Source organism: Columba livia, chromosome 7 (genome assembly GCF_036013475.1).
Source record: "Columba livia isolate bColLiv1 breed racing homer chromosome 7, bColLiv1.pat.W.v2, whole genome shotgun sequence".
Classification (NCBI taxonomy): domain Eukaryota; kingdom Metazoa; phylum Chordata; class Aves; order Columbiformes; family Columbidae; genus Columba; species Columba livia.
Window position 1 is genome coordinate 36806554 of NC_088608.1, and position 17718 is coordinate 36824271.

Below are 17718 nucleotides of genomic sequence, written 5' to 3' on the forward strand. Positions count from 1 at the left end.
AGGGGCTTTCAGTGCAGGTCCTGGTGACACGGTGGGCTGAAGCCTGTGGATCGGCACCCACCATTCATCTGCCCCCAGTCTGTATTGATCCCGCGCACCTCATTTGTTCTGCTCTAATATGCTATTCAGAAGGTTACGTCTCCTCTTTTACAGCCTGTAGTATACTTATTTTTCAGTTGACCAGAGCTCTCTAGACATCACCTGCCACGTAATTGCTGCAGTATGCTTGTAGATAATTGAGAAAGAAATGTAAACGCACCAAGATGATTAAGATACACACAGCTGGTGGCACCAGAAATGGAGGAAAAGGACCAAGAGCAGGGTATGTACGAGGGAGCAGCCCGTGCTGTTTCATACTGACTCATCCAGGGCCGTTTGCCTCCAGATGAAGCCAAAGGCAAAGAAGCTGCATTGCAAAACCGCCGGGCTGTGCCTCTGGGATTTCTTCATGCATTATCATTTTCATCTCGCTGCTGTCGGTTATAAAATAAATGTGTACATCGATACAGTAGCGGCAAGCAAGCGTCTGTTTTGAAGAGACGTTGGCATTGTCTTATAAATGTCAGCAGCTGAACAGCAGCGGGCTCCGTCACCTGCTACCACTTCTATCGCTTCCCTTTTATTAAAAATACATATTGACAATAAAAGCTCGAGCTAAAAAAAGAAAAGAAAAATAAAAGCCCCTCCCTCCCCAGAAGAAAGACCTTGCTCTGCTCTTCTGAGAAAATCTTTAAACATGTGCCCTGTGAAATGACCTTAGACATCTTCTCCCCTCCTGCGGATGCCATTGAAGTACACTTTTAAATCAGGCAGGAAAAAGTGAGGCTCCGGTAAGCGGTTTAATAGCAGCGCTTCTCACAGCCACCCCACCAGCAAATGTTTGAGCTTTCTGTTATAAAACACTGCATTTTGTCCAAACCAGCCCGTTCCCGGCCAGGCGGGTGGATTAATTTTTAATTGAAAATTATTTTTAAAAGCCGCAATCCTTTTCCTTTCTAAGTAATACAGGGGAGAGAATTTGGAAAAGCATCCCATGAAAGCAAATGAGCTTTATTTCAACAGTCCCTGCCTAAAATGTCACTATTTGAGTTTCTGTTTCTTTTTCACTGCTTTCCTTTGCCAGGTATCTCCAGGAAAGAAGGTCAGTGACATTTTAGGAGGGTGGTTTACTGTACGCAGCCCACTGGGCGATTCTGAATCCCATGTGTATGTTGGGTTTGCAGGGGAGATGCTGTTAAACAGATGATGGTCGCGCCAGCACTTTGCATCTCTTTACACCCTCTATCAGGAAAGCAGAAAGCTGCAAGTCCCAACACCACCACATAAACCCCAAGGAAAATACGTTGTTCGGGAACATGAGCACATGAACACCGCCACATAAATGTCAATCACCACGAATCCTAAACATCGGCCATTTGTAAACTATCTGACTGCGAGTCAAATCGTTTTATGGTTAGAGGAGCATTTAATATACTATGAACAGTTTAAAGTTAGCATTTTGTATTCAGAGTGATTAATGGCACCATATTGTATTTCAATTACTATGAGATACTTCCCTATAATAAACGATGGCAATAATATTCACATTAAGTCAATAAAAAGCATCTTCAAAGTGTGATGTATAAGTGTCATTATCACAGCCTAACGTGAAAGCATCATACAACAAGTTAGCAACACTGATAACAGAAAACCCAGCACCCGAAGGCAGATTTTTTGCGTGAGGGAGAGGTATTGTCCTCTAGCTTGGGAAGCCAAACCAGGTTCCCTATTGCTTCTAGGTCCAACTTCACAAACTCCAGCCGGGGAGTGGATGAGATGGGGATCGTGAGCACCTACAGTCATTTCCCAGGCACCACAGCTGAGAAGAGCTGCACAACAGGTCACACCAAAGCCTTTCATCCTCTCTTTCTTCCTCCACCTGAAATCTCATTAACTGAAAAGGGAAATGATTTTTGCTCATACTGTTTTCACTTGCTTGCTTGGTTTTTAATTGCTAGCACTGATTTATCTCGAGTGCTCAAGAGCATACTGACTGGGAACAGCTGCTTTCCACAGCATCACACCTAGAATACAGTTCCATTCCCCATCAGGAAGTAGAAACCTGAAAAAAAAATTAAAACTCAATAAAATATTTGATTGCAATAAACAGTGAATTGTTTTGTCTTGGCATCTTAATTTAATCTTGTTTCATTTGACTAAAATAAAAAGACACTTCGCTTAGATGTCAAAACACAGCAGCATATACCAACAAGTAGATACAGTATTAAACATAATTTAGAAAAATATAATGATCATTAATAACTGTTATGAACAACTGTATTTACAGCTGGCAGAAAATGTAGTAAAATGAGAAGGTGGAAGTAAAACATTCTTGCATCATAGAAATGACAATTCTGTCTCTGTCAAAATGAGACACCTCACCGTTACCAAAACAAAACAGAAAAGCCCAAATGATTCACTTTGAATTTCTCGTTGAAAATCATGTCCAGATTGGTACCTTCTCATGAAATGCCTCAATTTCAATAAAAAGCTGCAGTCCCTCTGCTCACTGGAGGTTCGCCTTAATAGTCCCTCTGTTTCTAAGGTAAAATATAAGCAAGTTTGTCTTCCCACTCCACAAAGAGCAAGGGTTGCCCTTTGGTGCTGCCACTAAGAAACAATGAGCAATGCCCAATAACAGTGATATTCCATAAAACTCTCCAGGGACTTTCTTTAAAAAAAAAAGGGCGGGGGGGAGAGAGAAAATAAAACACTTTTCTTCACAGGTTGGCTTTAACATACCTGGTGTGGGGATTGCAGAATGTGGAAACCCACCGCAATAACATCAGTTGTATTAATTGTCTACTCTGCTCTGAATAAGAAAACACCAGCTTCTTCAGCCAGCCTGTATTTAAGGTTTTCTTCCCAAAATCTGCTTGACTTTGCATGCCTGGACTTTTCTACCAGCTTGTCCAAAGCAGGAACAAAACACACATGACAAATACAGGGGCTGTGCACCCTGACACACGCCCTGTCCAAGCCAAATTTGAAGTGGAAATTACCAGTAGAATACAAAGAAACCTCCATGGTTTATCAGTCCTAATCCAATTAATGTTATTAATGTAGGTTACTAATACTAGTACGTGGCTGTCTTCAATGCAAATCAAACTTTTATGGCTTAGTGCATGGCTGAGAGACGGAGGCAGACGTGGTAGTAAAACACAAGTTGAGTCCCCAGGTCAAACCAGGCCATGTCCTGACCGTACTGCTCCTCGCTTTTCAAGTTTCATATTATTCATCTACTGAAACACATGTTCCTACTTAGGCCAAAGGGAAATTTGCCATTGACTTCAAAGGGACCCGGCACGAGCCCCTGCAGCAGTCGCTCTCCTTAAGAAGAAGGACTGTGCACCCTGAGTTCTGGCAGGGCACAGGCAATCCTGCCGGCTTATAAAGTCATAGTCACACTTAACACTGCAAGTGCTGGGTGAAAGTTATTGCAGGAGTGCTCTGCTAACCTTCATCATGGCAACTTATGAAAAACACACCCTAATTAGTGCAGAATTCAGCTAATGGGCTCATAAAAATGATTAATAAAATACATATGGATGCTGCAATATCCTGGTAATGCCACTGTGTCGTGCCAGCAGAGCCTGAATAATAAACCAGAGCAAGGACTCTGGCCTGGAGCTGTTTGGCTCCAGTCTCTTTGTAGGAAGCCTGACCATTCCTGTGGGGTATGTGCGTGCTTGTGCCAAGCCAGGTATTTCATTCTTAATGCACTTCTGTTGGGGAACATGAAAAGCTGGCCAGTGGGCGAGCAGCACAGCCTGGACACCCCTGTAGCCCAGCATGACTTGCTCTGGCAGGTGAGCTCAGAGCCTCGGTTGCTTCCCTGCACTCCAGCGTTTCCTTATTAATTCACACATCTGTTCTTGACTGTGAGAGCAACATCTTCAGCAGCTTCTTGTTAGGAACAGGACTAAGAGAGAAACCTCAAGAGGATGGGAAAACAGCATAGTAAGAGTCGTGCAGCTTCCAGCTGAAGACAGGCTTTGCTTTTTTCATTTCCTTCATCTGCAAAAAGTCTCGGGAGAAAAACCCAGCGACATTGCTCTAACCTCTCCTTCCCGCAGGCACCAAGTGCTGCAGGTGTTTGTTGCGGTGCTGCAGAAGAGCCGCGCACAGCAAGCCCCCCCTTGCTGTGTGTGCTACCTGTGCTGCCATGACAGCTCTTCTTAAAATGGCTCTTGCTGGCTAAAGCCAAGGCGAACCAACGCTTCGCCCAGGGTATTGTATGTAATAACACAAGCCAGTCCACAGTTACCATCTGCTGAACCATGCCAACATTCTTCTGTTTCATTGGAAGGTTTCCTATAAATTCACAGAATCACAGAATGTCAGGGATTGGAAGGGACCTCAAAAGCTCATCCAGTGCAATCCCCCCATGGAGCAGGAACACCCAGATGAGGTTACACAGGAAGGTGTCCAGGCGGGTTGGAATGTCTGCAGAGAAGGAGACTCCACAACCCCACTGGGCAGCCTGGGCCAGGCTCTGGCACCGTCACTGGGAAGAAGTTTCTTCTCAAATTTAAGTGGAACCTCCTGTGTTCCAGTTTGAACCCATTACCCGTTGTCCTACTGTTGGTTGTCACCGAGAAGAGCCTGGCTCCATCCTCCTGACACTCACCCTTTACATATTTATAAACATTAATGAGGTCACCCCTCAGTCTCCTCTTGTCCAGCTCCAGAGCCCCAGCTCCCTCAGCCTTTCCTCACATGGGAGATGCTCCACTCCCTTCAGCATCTTTGTTGCCCTGCGCTGGACTCTCTCCAGCAGTTCCCTGTCCTTCTGGAACTGAGGGGCCACAACATTCCAGGTGTGGTCTCACCAGGGCAGAGTAGAGGGGAAGGTGAACCTCTCTCGACCTACTAACCACCCCCCTTCTAATACACCCAAGTATGATCCAACTCTGACATTAAAAGGCCACCAACCCAGAGACGCAGCACACAAATGTGTATTTCTCCTGTCTGCTGACAGCCACACAGCATCGCCCCGGGGTGCTGGGTCCCCGTTCCCAGGGTCCAGCAGCATTGTTGCACTGTTAGCAACAGCCGCCCAGAAAGGTCTGCAAAGCAGACACCCTGTGTGGAAGCCGTAAGAGTCCAGCCTGAGTCCAAGACTCAGAGGTCTTCCTTGCAGCTCATTAGTATTTATTATTTGTACTGTAGAAGTACCTGAGAGCCTACTAATATGATCAGAGGCTGTTTCTGTCAGATGCTGAACACCAACAGAATAGCAATGTTAACCGTCCTTACCAAGAGGTTCAGAAACATACAGATCACTTTGGGCAGAAGGGAGGACTTGAAAGACAGCAGAGGGAGTGGTTGGATCCAGATGGGTTCGGAGCTCTTGATGGGACCCAAAGGAAATCACATTTCCACCAGTAGCACCGACGTTGTACCTCTCTGCCTCTGGAAGTTTTCACCGTCCTGCTCTGGCCATAACTGCGGTGCTCTCCTGGGCAGCACTTCTCTGTGTTCTGGCTTTGAAAACTGGGAGACAGAGACCGATGCTAATGCAAACAGCCACAGCCATAAGGTAAAAATGGTTACCAAAACTACAAAAGCCTTAGAGCATGTAAGCAAACTACAGCAGATGAAGACTCCTTCCCCAGAGCAAAAACCCAATCCTGTTACATGCTGAGTGCGCGCGGTGCCTTTTCAGGACGGGGTGTCAAAAGCCTCCAGGCCAGATATGTATCAGGCCCATTCAGCTATGATTTCTAACCTTCCCCTGAAGCTTTGTTTTTGTTTCAGCTCACAGAACTCAGCTGGATAATGTTTGTGCTTCAGGATGGCACATCTTGCTTTCCCACCAAACATCTTCTGCATCTGGCCAGTGATCAACTTGCAAAGTCCACTGAGACTTTTGGATGCCCTAAGCTATGATTATGGGTTAAACCCATTCATTTCTAATCCTGGAGGGTACTCATTAGCTGCCCTGCAATTAAACCCATTGCAATGTCCGCAAGGCACTGATTTGAAAGGGAAGAGGGGCCAAATGGTGCCTGTTTTTAGGAAGGAGGGGAGGCACGGGAACCTGCTGTGCCACACTCTGGCGTCCCTTTCCATCGCTGCAGATCTGAGGAGCAGCTTGTGGCTCACTGGAAGCCAGGAGGCACCTTCACCCACGCAAAGCTCAGCACAGAGATGCTACCACACTGTTTCAAAGCATGTCCCCTCCATGCTTGACATTTGTTGGGATTTTGGTTCTCGACAGACACGGACATGGATACAGATGCCCGGACACATTTGGGTATTGGCAACTCTGAACAGCAGGGTGCCTTTTGAGCTTTCCTGCTGTGCCTTTGGCAGCCTCTTCCAGCCATGTCACCTGGCCATGAAGCACCACGAGTCCTCCAATCCCCTGGCAATAGCTTTCTGCATCCACTCCTGGAGAGGGCGCAGCTGCAAATCCAAGCACGGTCCAGCGAGCTTCTCAGTGCTCTCTTCCCCTTTCCTCTTTGCAAGGCTTTACAACCAGGCAGCAACCTCAACTCTACCAACCCGCAGGCACAACCTCTTCCTCTCCAGGAGGGACACTGACTGAAGAAACAACACCTTTGAGCATCCTTGTCACAGGTTTTCAGCACATGAAAGTTGTGTTAGCTCACCATTTGAGATGGGGAAAGGAAGAGATGCAGCTGGCAGCCTAAAATGCAGATGTGATGGTAGAAGAAACTGATAACCTAGACACCTGGAGAAAGCGCTTTAGCACTTCTGTTGAGTACAAAGAAGACTACGGGCTTTAAAACGGCATCATGAGCTGCATACAAGGGATCTCAGTGCAGTTGTTTCATTGGTACCAGAGGGAGTGTATCCAGTGAAAAGTTTAAACTATAAATTGATGGCATCTTGTCACCGTCCAAACCAAAGCAACGAAACACAAACCCAACACCCCAAAATCCCCTGCAAACCAGCCTTCCTTCTCAGGTCCCCACTATGCACCCCTTGCCATTGCTCCTGGGGACAGCAGGGCTGAAAATACCATAAGGGAAGAAATTAGAGTGACTAAAACTGATTCTGTGCACACCACTGGCCTGCAGAGACCAAGTCAAGCACAGAGGGTGACACAGCATTCCCAACTTGGAAGGGCAGAATAGGTTGTTACCAGAGGTCCTGGGATGGGCAATGAGAAATTCAAGCTCTTCCCAGAAAACAGAGAAGTCATCTCTTTCTCTAGAAGAGCAGAAGGAACAGGGAATATTTTCTTTCACTAGGATTAACCACTCCCATTGCCCCTTGATTCCAAAAATATAGCCTCTTCCCTTTTCCCAGGTGTCAAGACCCATTGGCACTATTGCACAGCCAGACTCACCACCTCACTGAATGTTCCTGACATTTCAGCAAGTCATGGGAATGACGATTTTTGGGGCTGACCTAAAAAATCCTCTCTCCATCCAGGCTATTCTCTTTACCCATTACGGGACAAGTCTGTGCTATGGCTAAAATGCCCGTCCTTACTCCCTGCAGATCCAGCCTGAACACTTTGCCTGAATTTTTGTGTTGTCCTCTGTGCCCTTGAGCCCAGCTGTGTAGCAGTGGGGAGGGATTGCTCCTTCTCCACGTCTGATTGCGTTGCTCTCCGCAATGGGTGGTGTGATTGGGCCGGAGCAGGGAAAGTGGCCATCTGCCAACAGTAAGGTCAGTACAGCCTGGGAAACAAAAGAGAGCCTGGCAGAAATTGCCTTCTGTTACCTCTGGGTTAGCACAGGTAGATGCTACCTCAGGTGCTGGACCAACAGCATTATACCCAGTGTATCACCACATTCATTTTTTGTCTAGAATTTCTACTTCTGCCAAGTGACAACCCCATTCTGCTTTCTCAACTGACCTCCAAAGCTGAATATCCAAGACAATAAAAATGCAATGTCTGCCTGGAAACCACTCAGGCAAGCGGCCAGAGCCATAGCCCAGCTCTTCACCTCGAGGCTCACAGCCAAAATCTTGCCCTCAGACACAATTCCTCCCGAAGCCAGCCAGAGCAGCGGACCAGCATCTGCTCACCGGCCCCAGCCATCACTTACACTGCAACCTGGGCACAGGCTGGTTCTTCGCTGGTGTAAAGCCGCTGAGCTCTGCATCTGAGAAAAACCTTCACCCTGAGGGTGGAAAAGTGGCTGATCCTGCGGGATGTGCATTCAGCAGAAAGCTCAAGATAAGATAGACAAGTAGAAAGATTTAAATTTATCCAAATGAGAGCTACTCAGTAGCAAGCAGAGGTGATCATCACAGCAGAGGGAACTCTTGGGCTGCCTGTATACACCAGGCTTTCCAATGAACCAAAGTGTGAGCAACTCACAGCTTACACAGGCCTCATGTCAGTGTTAGAGGGGAGCTTGGACATCAAAGCACGAGATTTTCTACATATTAAAATGGTAGTTATGCTAAACAAGGCTAGAAGTAGAGCACCAAAATGTTTTTCAGCCACCGTGAGGACACAATTTGAAGACAAAAATGTATGTTTAAGTAGCTCATACCATAAACCTTTGCTGCTTTTGTCCTCTGCTTCCTTGCCTAGGTCAGGAAGAGCCTCTGCATATGGCCTCATTCTGACAAGCTCTTAAGAATAAATGCTAATCGAAAGCTTTTTCTGAAACGTGTATTTCTTGCATAGCCCTCTTGGTACCTGAGCTGTGTTATGATACCCAAGTGCTGCTTCTTTCCAGATCTTATCACCTTAGTCCAGCTCTCCCCTCTCCCGTATTTAAGTTTTCTCTTCCCAAGGTGCCCAGGAAAGGTGTTGCTTTGCCAGATTGACGCATGCTTGGAATCGGTAACGATGGTCTGTGAGACCTCTCCAGCAGTGCTCACGGCACTAACCTTCCCTCTCCTCTTCCCACTGACACATACATTTACACATTTATGGCTATATTTATGACAAAGGGCAGTTTATTATTCACATCCAGCATCGCATCCAGATTTTTTGCAAAGTTAAAGGTGCCGGAGATGGTCGTGTTTGAGACAACCTATGGCTCCCTAGGTGAAGGCTGGAAAGTACACTGTTTCACAAGCAGCTCACAGGAGATAAACCATCTTCAAGTGGGCTTCCCCAGGACCACCCAGACCTGCAGCCTCAGGGTCAAAGCCTGAGCAGCAGCTCCCACGAGCGATCCTGCTGCACACCCAAACAAAAGGAGTTTTTGCAGAGGTGAGACTACTTATTTGAAGAAACTGCCTCTGTCCAGTCCCTCCAAATTACTGCAGTTCCTTCAGCAACAGCTTCATTTCCCCCTTATCCTCTAGACTTTGACTCCTCAAGTGATAGTGTGATGCTTACTCTGCTTTATTCTAGTTGCAGCAGTGTTGCTTGCCAGCACCTATTATACAAATATTTGGGGTTGGTGCAGCCATTATCTGAGCTTTCTTTAGAGGTTTATTCTAAGAAGCTTTCTTCAAACATGGCTTCCAAAATTGTCATCACAGACCCAGTCTTGGAAAAGGCAGTTTGTCTTCATCACCCAGGAACAAAACATACCATGAACTAATTAGCACTGATGAGTTTTGCTGCCTCATACTTTCACATCATTCCGAGTGGGACACCTGGCATGAGATGTGTGTACTAGTGGCACTGCACCAATTCACACCAGCTGAGGCCTGGCCCAGGCACCCTCATCTGGTTGCAGAAGAAAGACAATAGTAGAGACATTTTAGTCACTTAGAGGAAAAAAAAGTGTGACGCGACTGCTCTAAAACCAGATAGCTTAACAATCCCTGGCAGCATCTGCCTGCCCTGATACCCCATCCAACTCACACAGCTGACAACCCACCATAAAAGGGCACTGGGGGGATATTCATCCAGCAGCTCAGTGGCTAGATATAACCCTAGCAATGTAGCTGATGGGACTACAGGGCCGTCCAAATTTCAGGGCAACAAAGAGAACATATTTCTTCTATTACTGGAACTCCCCCCATTATCCTGAAATGAGCACACTCATTTCTGCAATTCTTCCGAAAGCAGAAATGCAACTGTGCACAGAGCCAGAACAATTTTGGGGAAGCTCTGCACCACACTAACCATTTAAGGTCAAATAACTCATTAGCCAAGCCAAACTAGTATTCAAAGAGGGCTCAGATCACAGCTAAGCCTGGTTCAATGCCACAATAGATGCCTTAACAAGCATGGGAGCATTTCTGCAGGTAGCCTGGCTAGGTTAGCACTCAGCACTACCCCTGCCTTAGAGTTGGGCTGCTGCCGACTCCATGCACAGGCACCAAGCACTGGTGCTTACACTGGCTGCTCCAGCTCGGGGTATATTCCCAACTCTCTCTCCTTCCACCACTCTCAGCTGTGCATCTTTCCCAGCCATCTGCGACTGAGAGAAAAAAGCACTTTGCTCACTCTGGCCACCCTCAGCCCCCAGGGACGCCGGAGCTAGTGGCTGGAGAGCAGCACATGGCCGCAGATGGCTGTGCGCAGCAGGGGAAGCGCGGGCTGCTCGGCAGCCACCAAGTGCGCGGCTCTTTCACTTTCCCCATCCCCTGCCCGCGCCTCGGGGTGAGGGCTCAGCGCCCCAGAGCAGCGTTTTCCCGCCGACTCCGGTAACCGGGCCGGAACGCTGCCGCCCTCACAGCCCCCCGCGCGCCGCGCTCTGCCGCTGCCGCGCGCGCCGCCGCCCCAATATATAGCGCCCTAAAAATAGCTCGCTGCGCACCGCCTCGCGGGCCGCGGGGAGGGTGCGGGAGCCGCGCGGCCTGCCAATCGGAGCCGCCACCGGCGGCCTGGCCCCGCCCCCTCCACCATGAGCGGCGTCGCCATTGGGCCACAGTGACTTCAGGCGCGCCACGGCCCCGCCCCTCCCGCCCCGCCGTTTACCCTACATGGCCACGCGCTGCCTGAGTGGGCCGCGCGGCTGCGCGCGGGGGGCGGGGCTGCCGTGAGGCGGCCGTGAGGCGGCGGCGGCCGCGGGGGGGCCGGGCCGGGTTTGCCGAGGGAGGGTGAGAGGAAAACGGGAGGAGGGGACGGGGCGGGTGGGGGGGGATGTGATCTCCCGAAAATAAAGAGGGGAGGGGGCGGGGAGCGCGAGCGCGCATGGCCGCGGGGCTGCGCGGTGCGCGGCGGGGACGTGCCCCGGTGCGGCGGGCGCGGGCTGCTCGGTACGCGCCGGTGCCGCTCGTCCTCCTCGGCCCGGCCCCCGGCCCTCGCCGTCCCTCCACGCTCATTCTCTCTCTCTCTCTTTTTTTTTTTTTTTTTAAAGTGTGACTGAAACAAAACAAAGCCAAAGGGACCCTGGATCTATCATTGGTTGATTTTCCTCCTTTTTTTTTTTATGATCAAAAACAACCCCCCACCCGAGCAAACAAACACACACAAAAGCAGAAAGAAAGGGTCTTGCTCAGCAGCAGCATGGATGTCTTGGCTAGTTATAGTATATTCCAGGAACTCCAGCTTGTCCACGACACCGGCTACTTCTCAGCTTTGCCATCCTTGGAGGAAAACTGGCAGCAGGTGAATCATTTAAATTACTCCTGTAAATCTCTTAAGCACAGACAGTCGATGCATTGGGGCTGCATTTCTGATTTTATTTTTGTTCTTTAATTTAGGGCTTTTTGTGTTTTGTTTCGGTTTGGTGTTGTATTAATTTTTTTTTTCCACCGCGTGGGTAGACCTTTAAATCTCTGTATTTTTTGCCATGACAAACTGAGCAGTCCATTCAAATGTCTGCCTTCAGTCCTTTCTGAGCACACCCGGCAGCACCTGAGATCCGATGGCATTCTTTAGGGTTTTGTTTTTATGATGACTACTATTTTTATTTTATTTTTGAGCTTAGCTTTTTTTATTTGGTTTTTGGTTGTTATTCTCTTAAACAAGGCTGATCACTTCTAGCCAGTGATGACAGCTGGCAGATGCTGGAAACAGAATAGATCATTCTTATTTTCAAGTAATTAGTATATGTCAATAAAAATTGCAGCTTAAATTGGAGATGGGGGGTGGGCAGGTGTGTGGAAGCACTAGCAAAAGGTTTTAGGCTAAATTCTGTAACTAAGGAGGTGACTCTTTTTTTTTTTTACTTTTTTCATTTTTTAGAAGGTGGGGAGAAACACACACTTCTTGCTGTATCTTAAAACAATGATGCCTTAGGCTGGTTCCAGTGAACCAGCATGTTTTGAGGCACCATAGAGTTAATATGCAGACAGAATTAGGATACGTTGAAGATGGAAATCAAGTATCACGAATGCATTAAAATGATGGCTGGTGGTGTGAATAAATAAGACCAAGGAGAAGAGTAGGTTACAGAGAAAAGAGTTGTATAAAATGAACTATGAGCCCAAATGCGTAGATCTATAAATAGTTATCAGCTGGGATAACTGAGGGAAAAGGAAAGACAGGATTCCTCATTATGGCAGGACATTGTGAGAAAATCCTGTTTCTTAATGTGCTTTTCTGGCAGAGGCAATATGCCAGGCGAAATTCTGGAAACTGATGTCTCTTTAAAAGAGAAAAAAAAAGAATCTGCTGGTGGGTAGGAATAGTGGAGTGTGGCTGGGCTGACATGTGCTGCTAATGCAGCGCACGGACCCGCGGTACTATCGGCGTAAGAATAACGAGCCAGTGGGTTTCATCTTGCCAGTATTCACCTTAGTCTTGGCTGGCATAAGGGTAGCATGTGTTAGGTCTCCAGTAAGTGACAGTTTGGGATGTTCATTTAATTTTTCCTTAGAAGTGTGTGTGGGGAGAAATGTGGATGGTAGAGCATTGTCATCCAGCTAGACTGGGGCTGGATCTTTAAAGGTTTACCCTAATAAAATTGTTTTGGCTTCAGCTTTATGTGTGTATATGCGCACACAGGAGAGGTTTATTGACAGCTATGGTGCGAACACATTCAGGATTTAATTTGCAGAATGACCGATCCAACTTTGCTGTATCTTCTGAGGGGGAGGGCATGCTTTTTGTTATTAATATTCAGCTCGCACATCCACAATGGTCACATCTGCTTTCCTTTTATATTTTTAACATGCTAATTAAACTGAAGATGTTAATATAATTGCATTAAAAGAATTAATTTCGTAGCATCGGTATTGTTGGATTGGTTGCATATTCAGTTGCATATTAGTAACAGTCCAGACAGTCCAAAGCGAGATAATCTGTTGACATAGCCAGCATGGTTTAGGCAGTACTGTGTGTGATACTCCGTCTCCTGCTGCCTTCTTTTATGCGTGGAAGAGCAGCAGCTTTACACAGCACAATGTACTTACCCAAGCCCACTGTTACTATTGCAAAATTTAAATACACACATGCCTGGTTAAACCCCACTGATTCCCCACATATGTTTGAAAAGAGAAGTTGAAAATAATTTATTCCATTTTCCCTTATTTTCCCTCAATTCCTCCAACCAGTGCCTGATGTTTCTTAATAACATCCTGTATGTACAGTTTGTTTTTATTCCCCTGTTGCTCTCTGGACTCTCCTTGCAAACAACGGGGAGCAAAACTGGTGTATCAGTGGTGGGAGCAGCCTGTTCAGAGCACACAGTCATGCAGGCTTGGCAGACCCACTGACACAGAGACCCCAATTTCATTCTTCTGAATCACTTGGAGATGTAGCCAGGACTTGGGCATTTATTTATTTTAGGCAAACCGTAGGCGCTTTGGGACAAAGGATGTTTGTGTGTGGGTGTGTGTTTTTAAAGGTATCCCTTAAAGCTGTCAGACTGCAGTCGAGACCCCAGGGAGGAGAGCTGCCAGGGCAGTGACTGATCCCTGTGGGAAGCAGCAGCTTTAATTTTGGGTTAGAACACTTGAATGGGTCTTGGTTCTGCTCTCATGAAGAGCTTTGGTGCCATACTCGAGCTCCACAGAGGCTCCAGAGCTTCCCCCAGCAGCAAAGCGGTGCCCTGGGAGATTGCTTCAGCCTCTTAAAAGGGGGGAAGTAGTTGTGTTGGTCAAGAGCATGTTTCCTTATCACGTTGTGAGCTTCATTTGTTTTGTTATCACCAGGTCCTAGCGCTTGGTGGGGAGAGGTTAGTCTGTGCCCGTTTCTGCTCGCAGAAATGGTGTCTGCTGTGATGCCATAAAAGATGTGCTTGCCCCACTGAAAATCAGAGCCTGCCTTGGTCTGAAAGTGTTGACACAGTCCTGTCTTCCTTTTCTCCTGAGTCTGGACCACACTTTTGTAGCTGCTGGCTGAAGGATACACAGACGAAGCAGTTGCTCATATTTCCGATTGTGAAACACCCATCACTCATGGAGGCACTGACAGCACAGGCAGGTTGCTAAATGCTTGCGTGCAGTCAGCTGATTTTCTCTCCCCTTTTTCCTTCCCACTGCAAGAGAAATGTGAGCAGGTTTGGTATCTATACTTTTGACAATTAGCATTGGAGTTGAATGAGAGGGACTCAGCAATATGTACAACACAAGCAGATTTTGCGTAGGAAGAGATTGTCATCTCTTGTGTAGGTTTCTTTTTCAGGAGGAAAAAAATACAAACAAAAAACCCCCTGCACTCCACCCTGGACATAGTTTACATTGTAAAAGTGGAAATACCTGAAGTGGAAGCTGGAATTGAATCCATGATGTGTTTCATGTTAGTTTAAAACATGTTGGGAAGGGAGGGCTAGGTTTTTAGGCAGCAAAATCTTAGCTTCCCTATGTCAGCTTTGGGTGTACTCCTTCAGGCAAAACACTTTTGAGGTCAGGAAGGTTTTTTTTCTTGGAGTGAGGAGGTCAGGATCCAATGAGCAATCCATAGCACAACTTCATCAGGAGAGAGGGAACTTTATTTAGTCTTTATTTAGCTTTTCCAGCAGTGTTGAGCTACTACAGCACTGAAAGAGATGAAAGCAAGAGGTGGGCTCTGTGCATTGGAAAATAAGGTGTCTGCTGTGTGTCAGCTGGCTGGTATCTCAGCATCTATGTGTTTCTGCCTGGTGTTTTCATCCTGTCTCTGACTGACCTGTCCTGGTTGCTGTCTGTGCCTGCGAGCTGCCTCTGCAGTTCAGGAACGGGGTGGGGGGGAGATTTCAGCACCTGGGGTGCAGCGGGAGGACCTCTGGCCGCACACACCATCGCTCAGGGGTAGCCGTCTGATGTGGCATCCCCGAGATTGGAACCAGACTGCTGCGAGAGACAGCGTGAGGCTGAAGAGCTCCTCGTTACCCTACAGAGGAAGGAAGTGGGTAGGAGGCTGTTTTTGAGGGAGGTGACTGCGAGGAGCGCAGACCGTGCAGCTGCACGTGGTCCTGCTCCCCGTGTGCCACACTGTTAAGACAGGGAAAGCAGGGCTGAGGATTGGGGAAGGCTGGACGTGGGCCTTCAGCCTGTTCTTCCTGCTGAGACTTCACAGTGTCATTGGGGGGATCATTAAAAGATCGGTGTGCAGAAGGCATCTTTTGTAGTCAGATATGTCACCTTCTAGGGGTAATATTTCAAACCCTATTCCCACCCCTATTATCCTTCTCCATAGGCCCCTTGGAGGGCTGTGGACTCACCATCCTTGTGTGGAGAAGGGGACTGATCAGGAGACATTTTGGGCCTCATTTTGTATTCTGTGGGGGTCAAAGGGCAGACTCTCGCATGACAATTCCCGTCATGTCGGAGCACAAAGAGCACGCAGATGCACAGGGTCACTGTGTGTAGCTGATGCAGGTGTACAAAATCAGAGGGGCTTAGGTGCCAAACCAGGGTTTATTCTAAAAAAGCCAGTGTTTCCCACATGTGTCATCGGGTAGAACAGGTCTAATTGGCTGGCTAAAGTGGAAATAACATTGTATCTTTTGTCTGATAACCATTGCCCGATAACATTTCCTCTTGCCTTGGCTGACCCGGCTGCTCTCAGCTGCAGCAAACAATGATCCTTCCAGGAGAAATGCACGTTTCCTGTAAAGCACAGGATCAAGGAAGCCTTTGTTTTGCTCTTAACTCTGTCGCAGAGCTTTCTTTGCATATTTTTAATCAGGTCTTCAGGCCTCAGTTTCCCTGTTTCTGAAGAGACTGATAACAATGAAGCTAAGGAATGGTCTTTGAGGGGCTGGGTGGCTGAGTTCTGACCTGCCCTGGCAAAGTGCTTTGAGATCCCTGTGCTGTATGAGAGCAGAGTATCCCAAGGTGACTAATCTAGCAGAACTCTTACATCTTAATGCTGACTTCTGTTTGGCAGACAGGGTCATTTTCAGGCCTATAGGAAAAATTTCCACTGCTACTGGAAAGGAATAAATCACACTGGAGAACATTCCTGCCTCCCCATCGTCTCCATTGTTCTAGTTTAATGGCATAGTTGGCCACTACATAAACTAAACCATCTCTTTTAATATTGCTATTTCATCTTGGTTCCAGTCACAGTGTAACACATTTCTTAAGTGCTTATAGCACATCATGCCTCTTGAGAATAACTTGCAGGAATGGTTGACTTCCAAGAACAGCCACATGTGTGATGCAGTGTATTTCAGACTCAGTGTGCTGGTGCATTTGTACCTGCAGGCTCTCTGCTTGCTCCATGTGCTGAAAGCATGCTCCTATCCCCTTACAGAAAGAGATGGAGAAAGAGAGGAAAAATTAACTTGAAACCACTGTCTCTGTTGTTTCATGATTCCTTAATTACAGAATCTGTTGTTATAAGTGATTATTTCTTGGCGTTATGAAAGTATAGAGCCCCGCAATCCATGTTACAGGTCTTAAGTAGCTGATTATGTGTGTGACTCGTGTCAAGTGATTTTGAAATGGAGTAGATACCTTTAAGCAATGCACAATCATAACGTGGGTACTCAGCTAGAAAATATTTTCTCTTAGTTATCTGGGATGCTTTAACCCCTGCTCCCCCAAGTCCACATGTTTCTGTATGTTGTATTGAATAGGCAATGCATAGATTAGAGTAGGCTACATAAAAATCATGATATATAGCTAGTCTGCAATGTGATACTTCTATGTGGAAATGGCAGAAGGTCTTCAGTTCCACGCAGTAGCTTCACACTTAAGTTCTCCAGGGTGGAGGCAAATGGTATCTTCTGGATATTGTTGTATCGTTGTATTTCCTCTCCACTGAGAAACATGTTGCATATTGCTTCTCCATCCTGCATTGGGAAACATGTTATGGGGAGGTGAGAAGGAAGCTGCTTCTGTTTGACTCTAGCTGCATATGAACAACCTTGATTGCAATTATCCTTATAAATCAAAAGAATTTTGCTCGCTGGCTGAACAGCGTTGGTGTTCAGTACATTAAGCAATGGGGTAATAGTATACCTCAGCTCCTATCAAGTTTGTCACCATCTGCAGAGAGAGAGAAAAATAGTAGGCTTTTGATTACCATGCTCAAAACCTCATAAAAAGTTATTCACAGGTATTGTAATAGGTGGCAGTTTTCTTTTTTGATGGTAAACCTGAATTCTGGAGAGTTAATAAAGGTATTTTCAAGAATGGTGCTGAGTCCCTCTTACTTTATATTCTGTTTCCACGGGCTCTCAGGTGCCTCCTGCCCATTCCCTTATGTATTGATCTGCAGTGCCCCACCGCTTCCAAACTCCCAGGAACACTCAGGAGCTGGGAGTGCCATTGTTGTGGTGTCTTTCAGGCTCAAGTTGCAGGGATCACCCACCCGAATTGTTGAATGTCTTCTCCACACAGATCCTCTTTTTTTGGGTGCTTCTGCCTTGGTCCAAATTAATGTGGATTCACTTGAACTATAGGGTTCAGCTGATTCTGTAGCAAACCTACCAGCGAGTCTCTCCTCCCAAATTTTCCTGA

General features: G+C 47.0%; 1 protein-coding gene across 8 annotated transcripts in view; it reads left to right on the forward strand.

The window, feature by feature from the left end:
* Window positions 1-10918: 10918 nt before the first annotated feature.
* Window positions 10919-17718, forward strand: part of KLF7 (KLF transcription factor 7) — a 60564-nt gene continuing 53764 nt past the window's right edge. For 3 of the 8 annotated variants that reach the window (XR_002415304.2, XR_002415305.2, XM_005504006.4), the window contains exon 1: window positions 11025-11491. Coding sequence is in view for 4 of the 8 variants with exons in the window: in XM_005504006.4 (XP_005504063.1) it covers window positions 11390-11491 (102 nt within the window). In the remaining 4 variants the exon portion in view is untranslated. Of the gene's footprint in view, window positions 10981-11020; window positions 11492-17718 lie in introns of those variants that run through there. The other 5 variants (XR_010473817.1, XM_065069451.1, XM_065069450.1 and 2 more) reach the window with 4 other exon arrangements.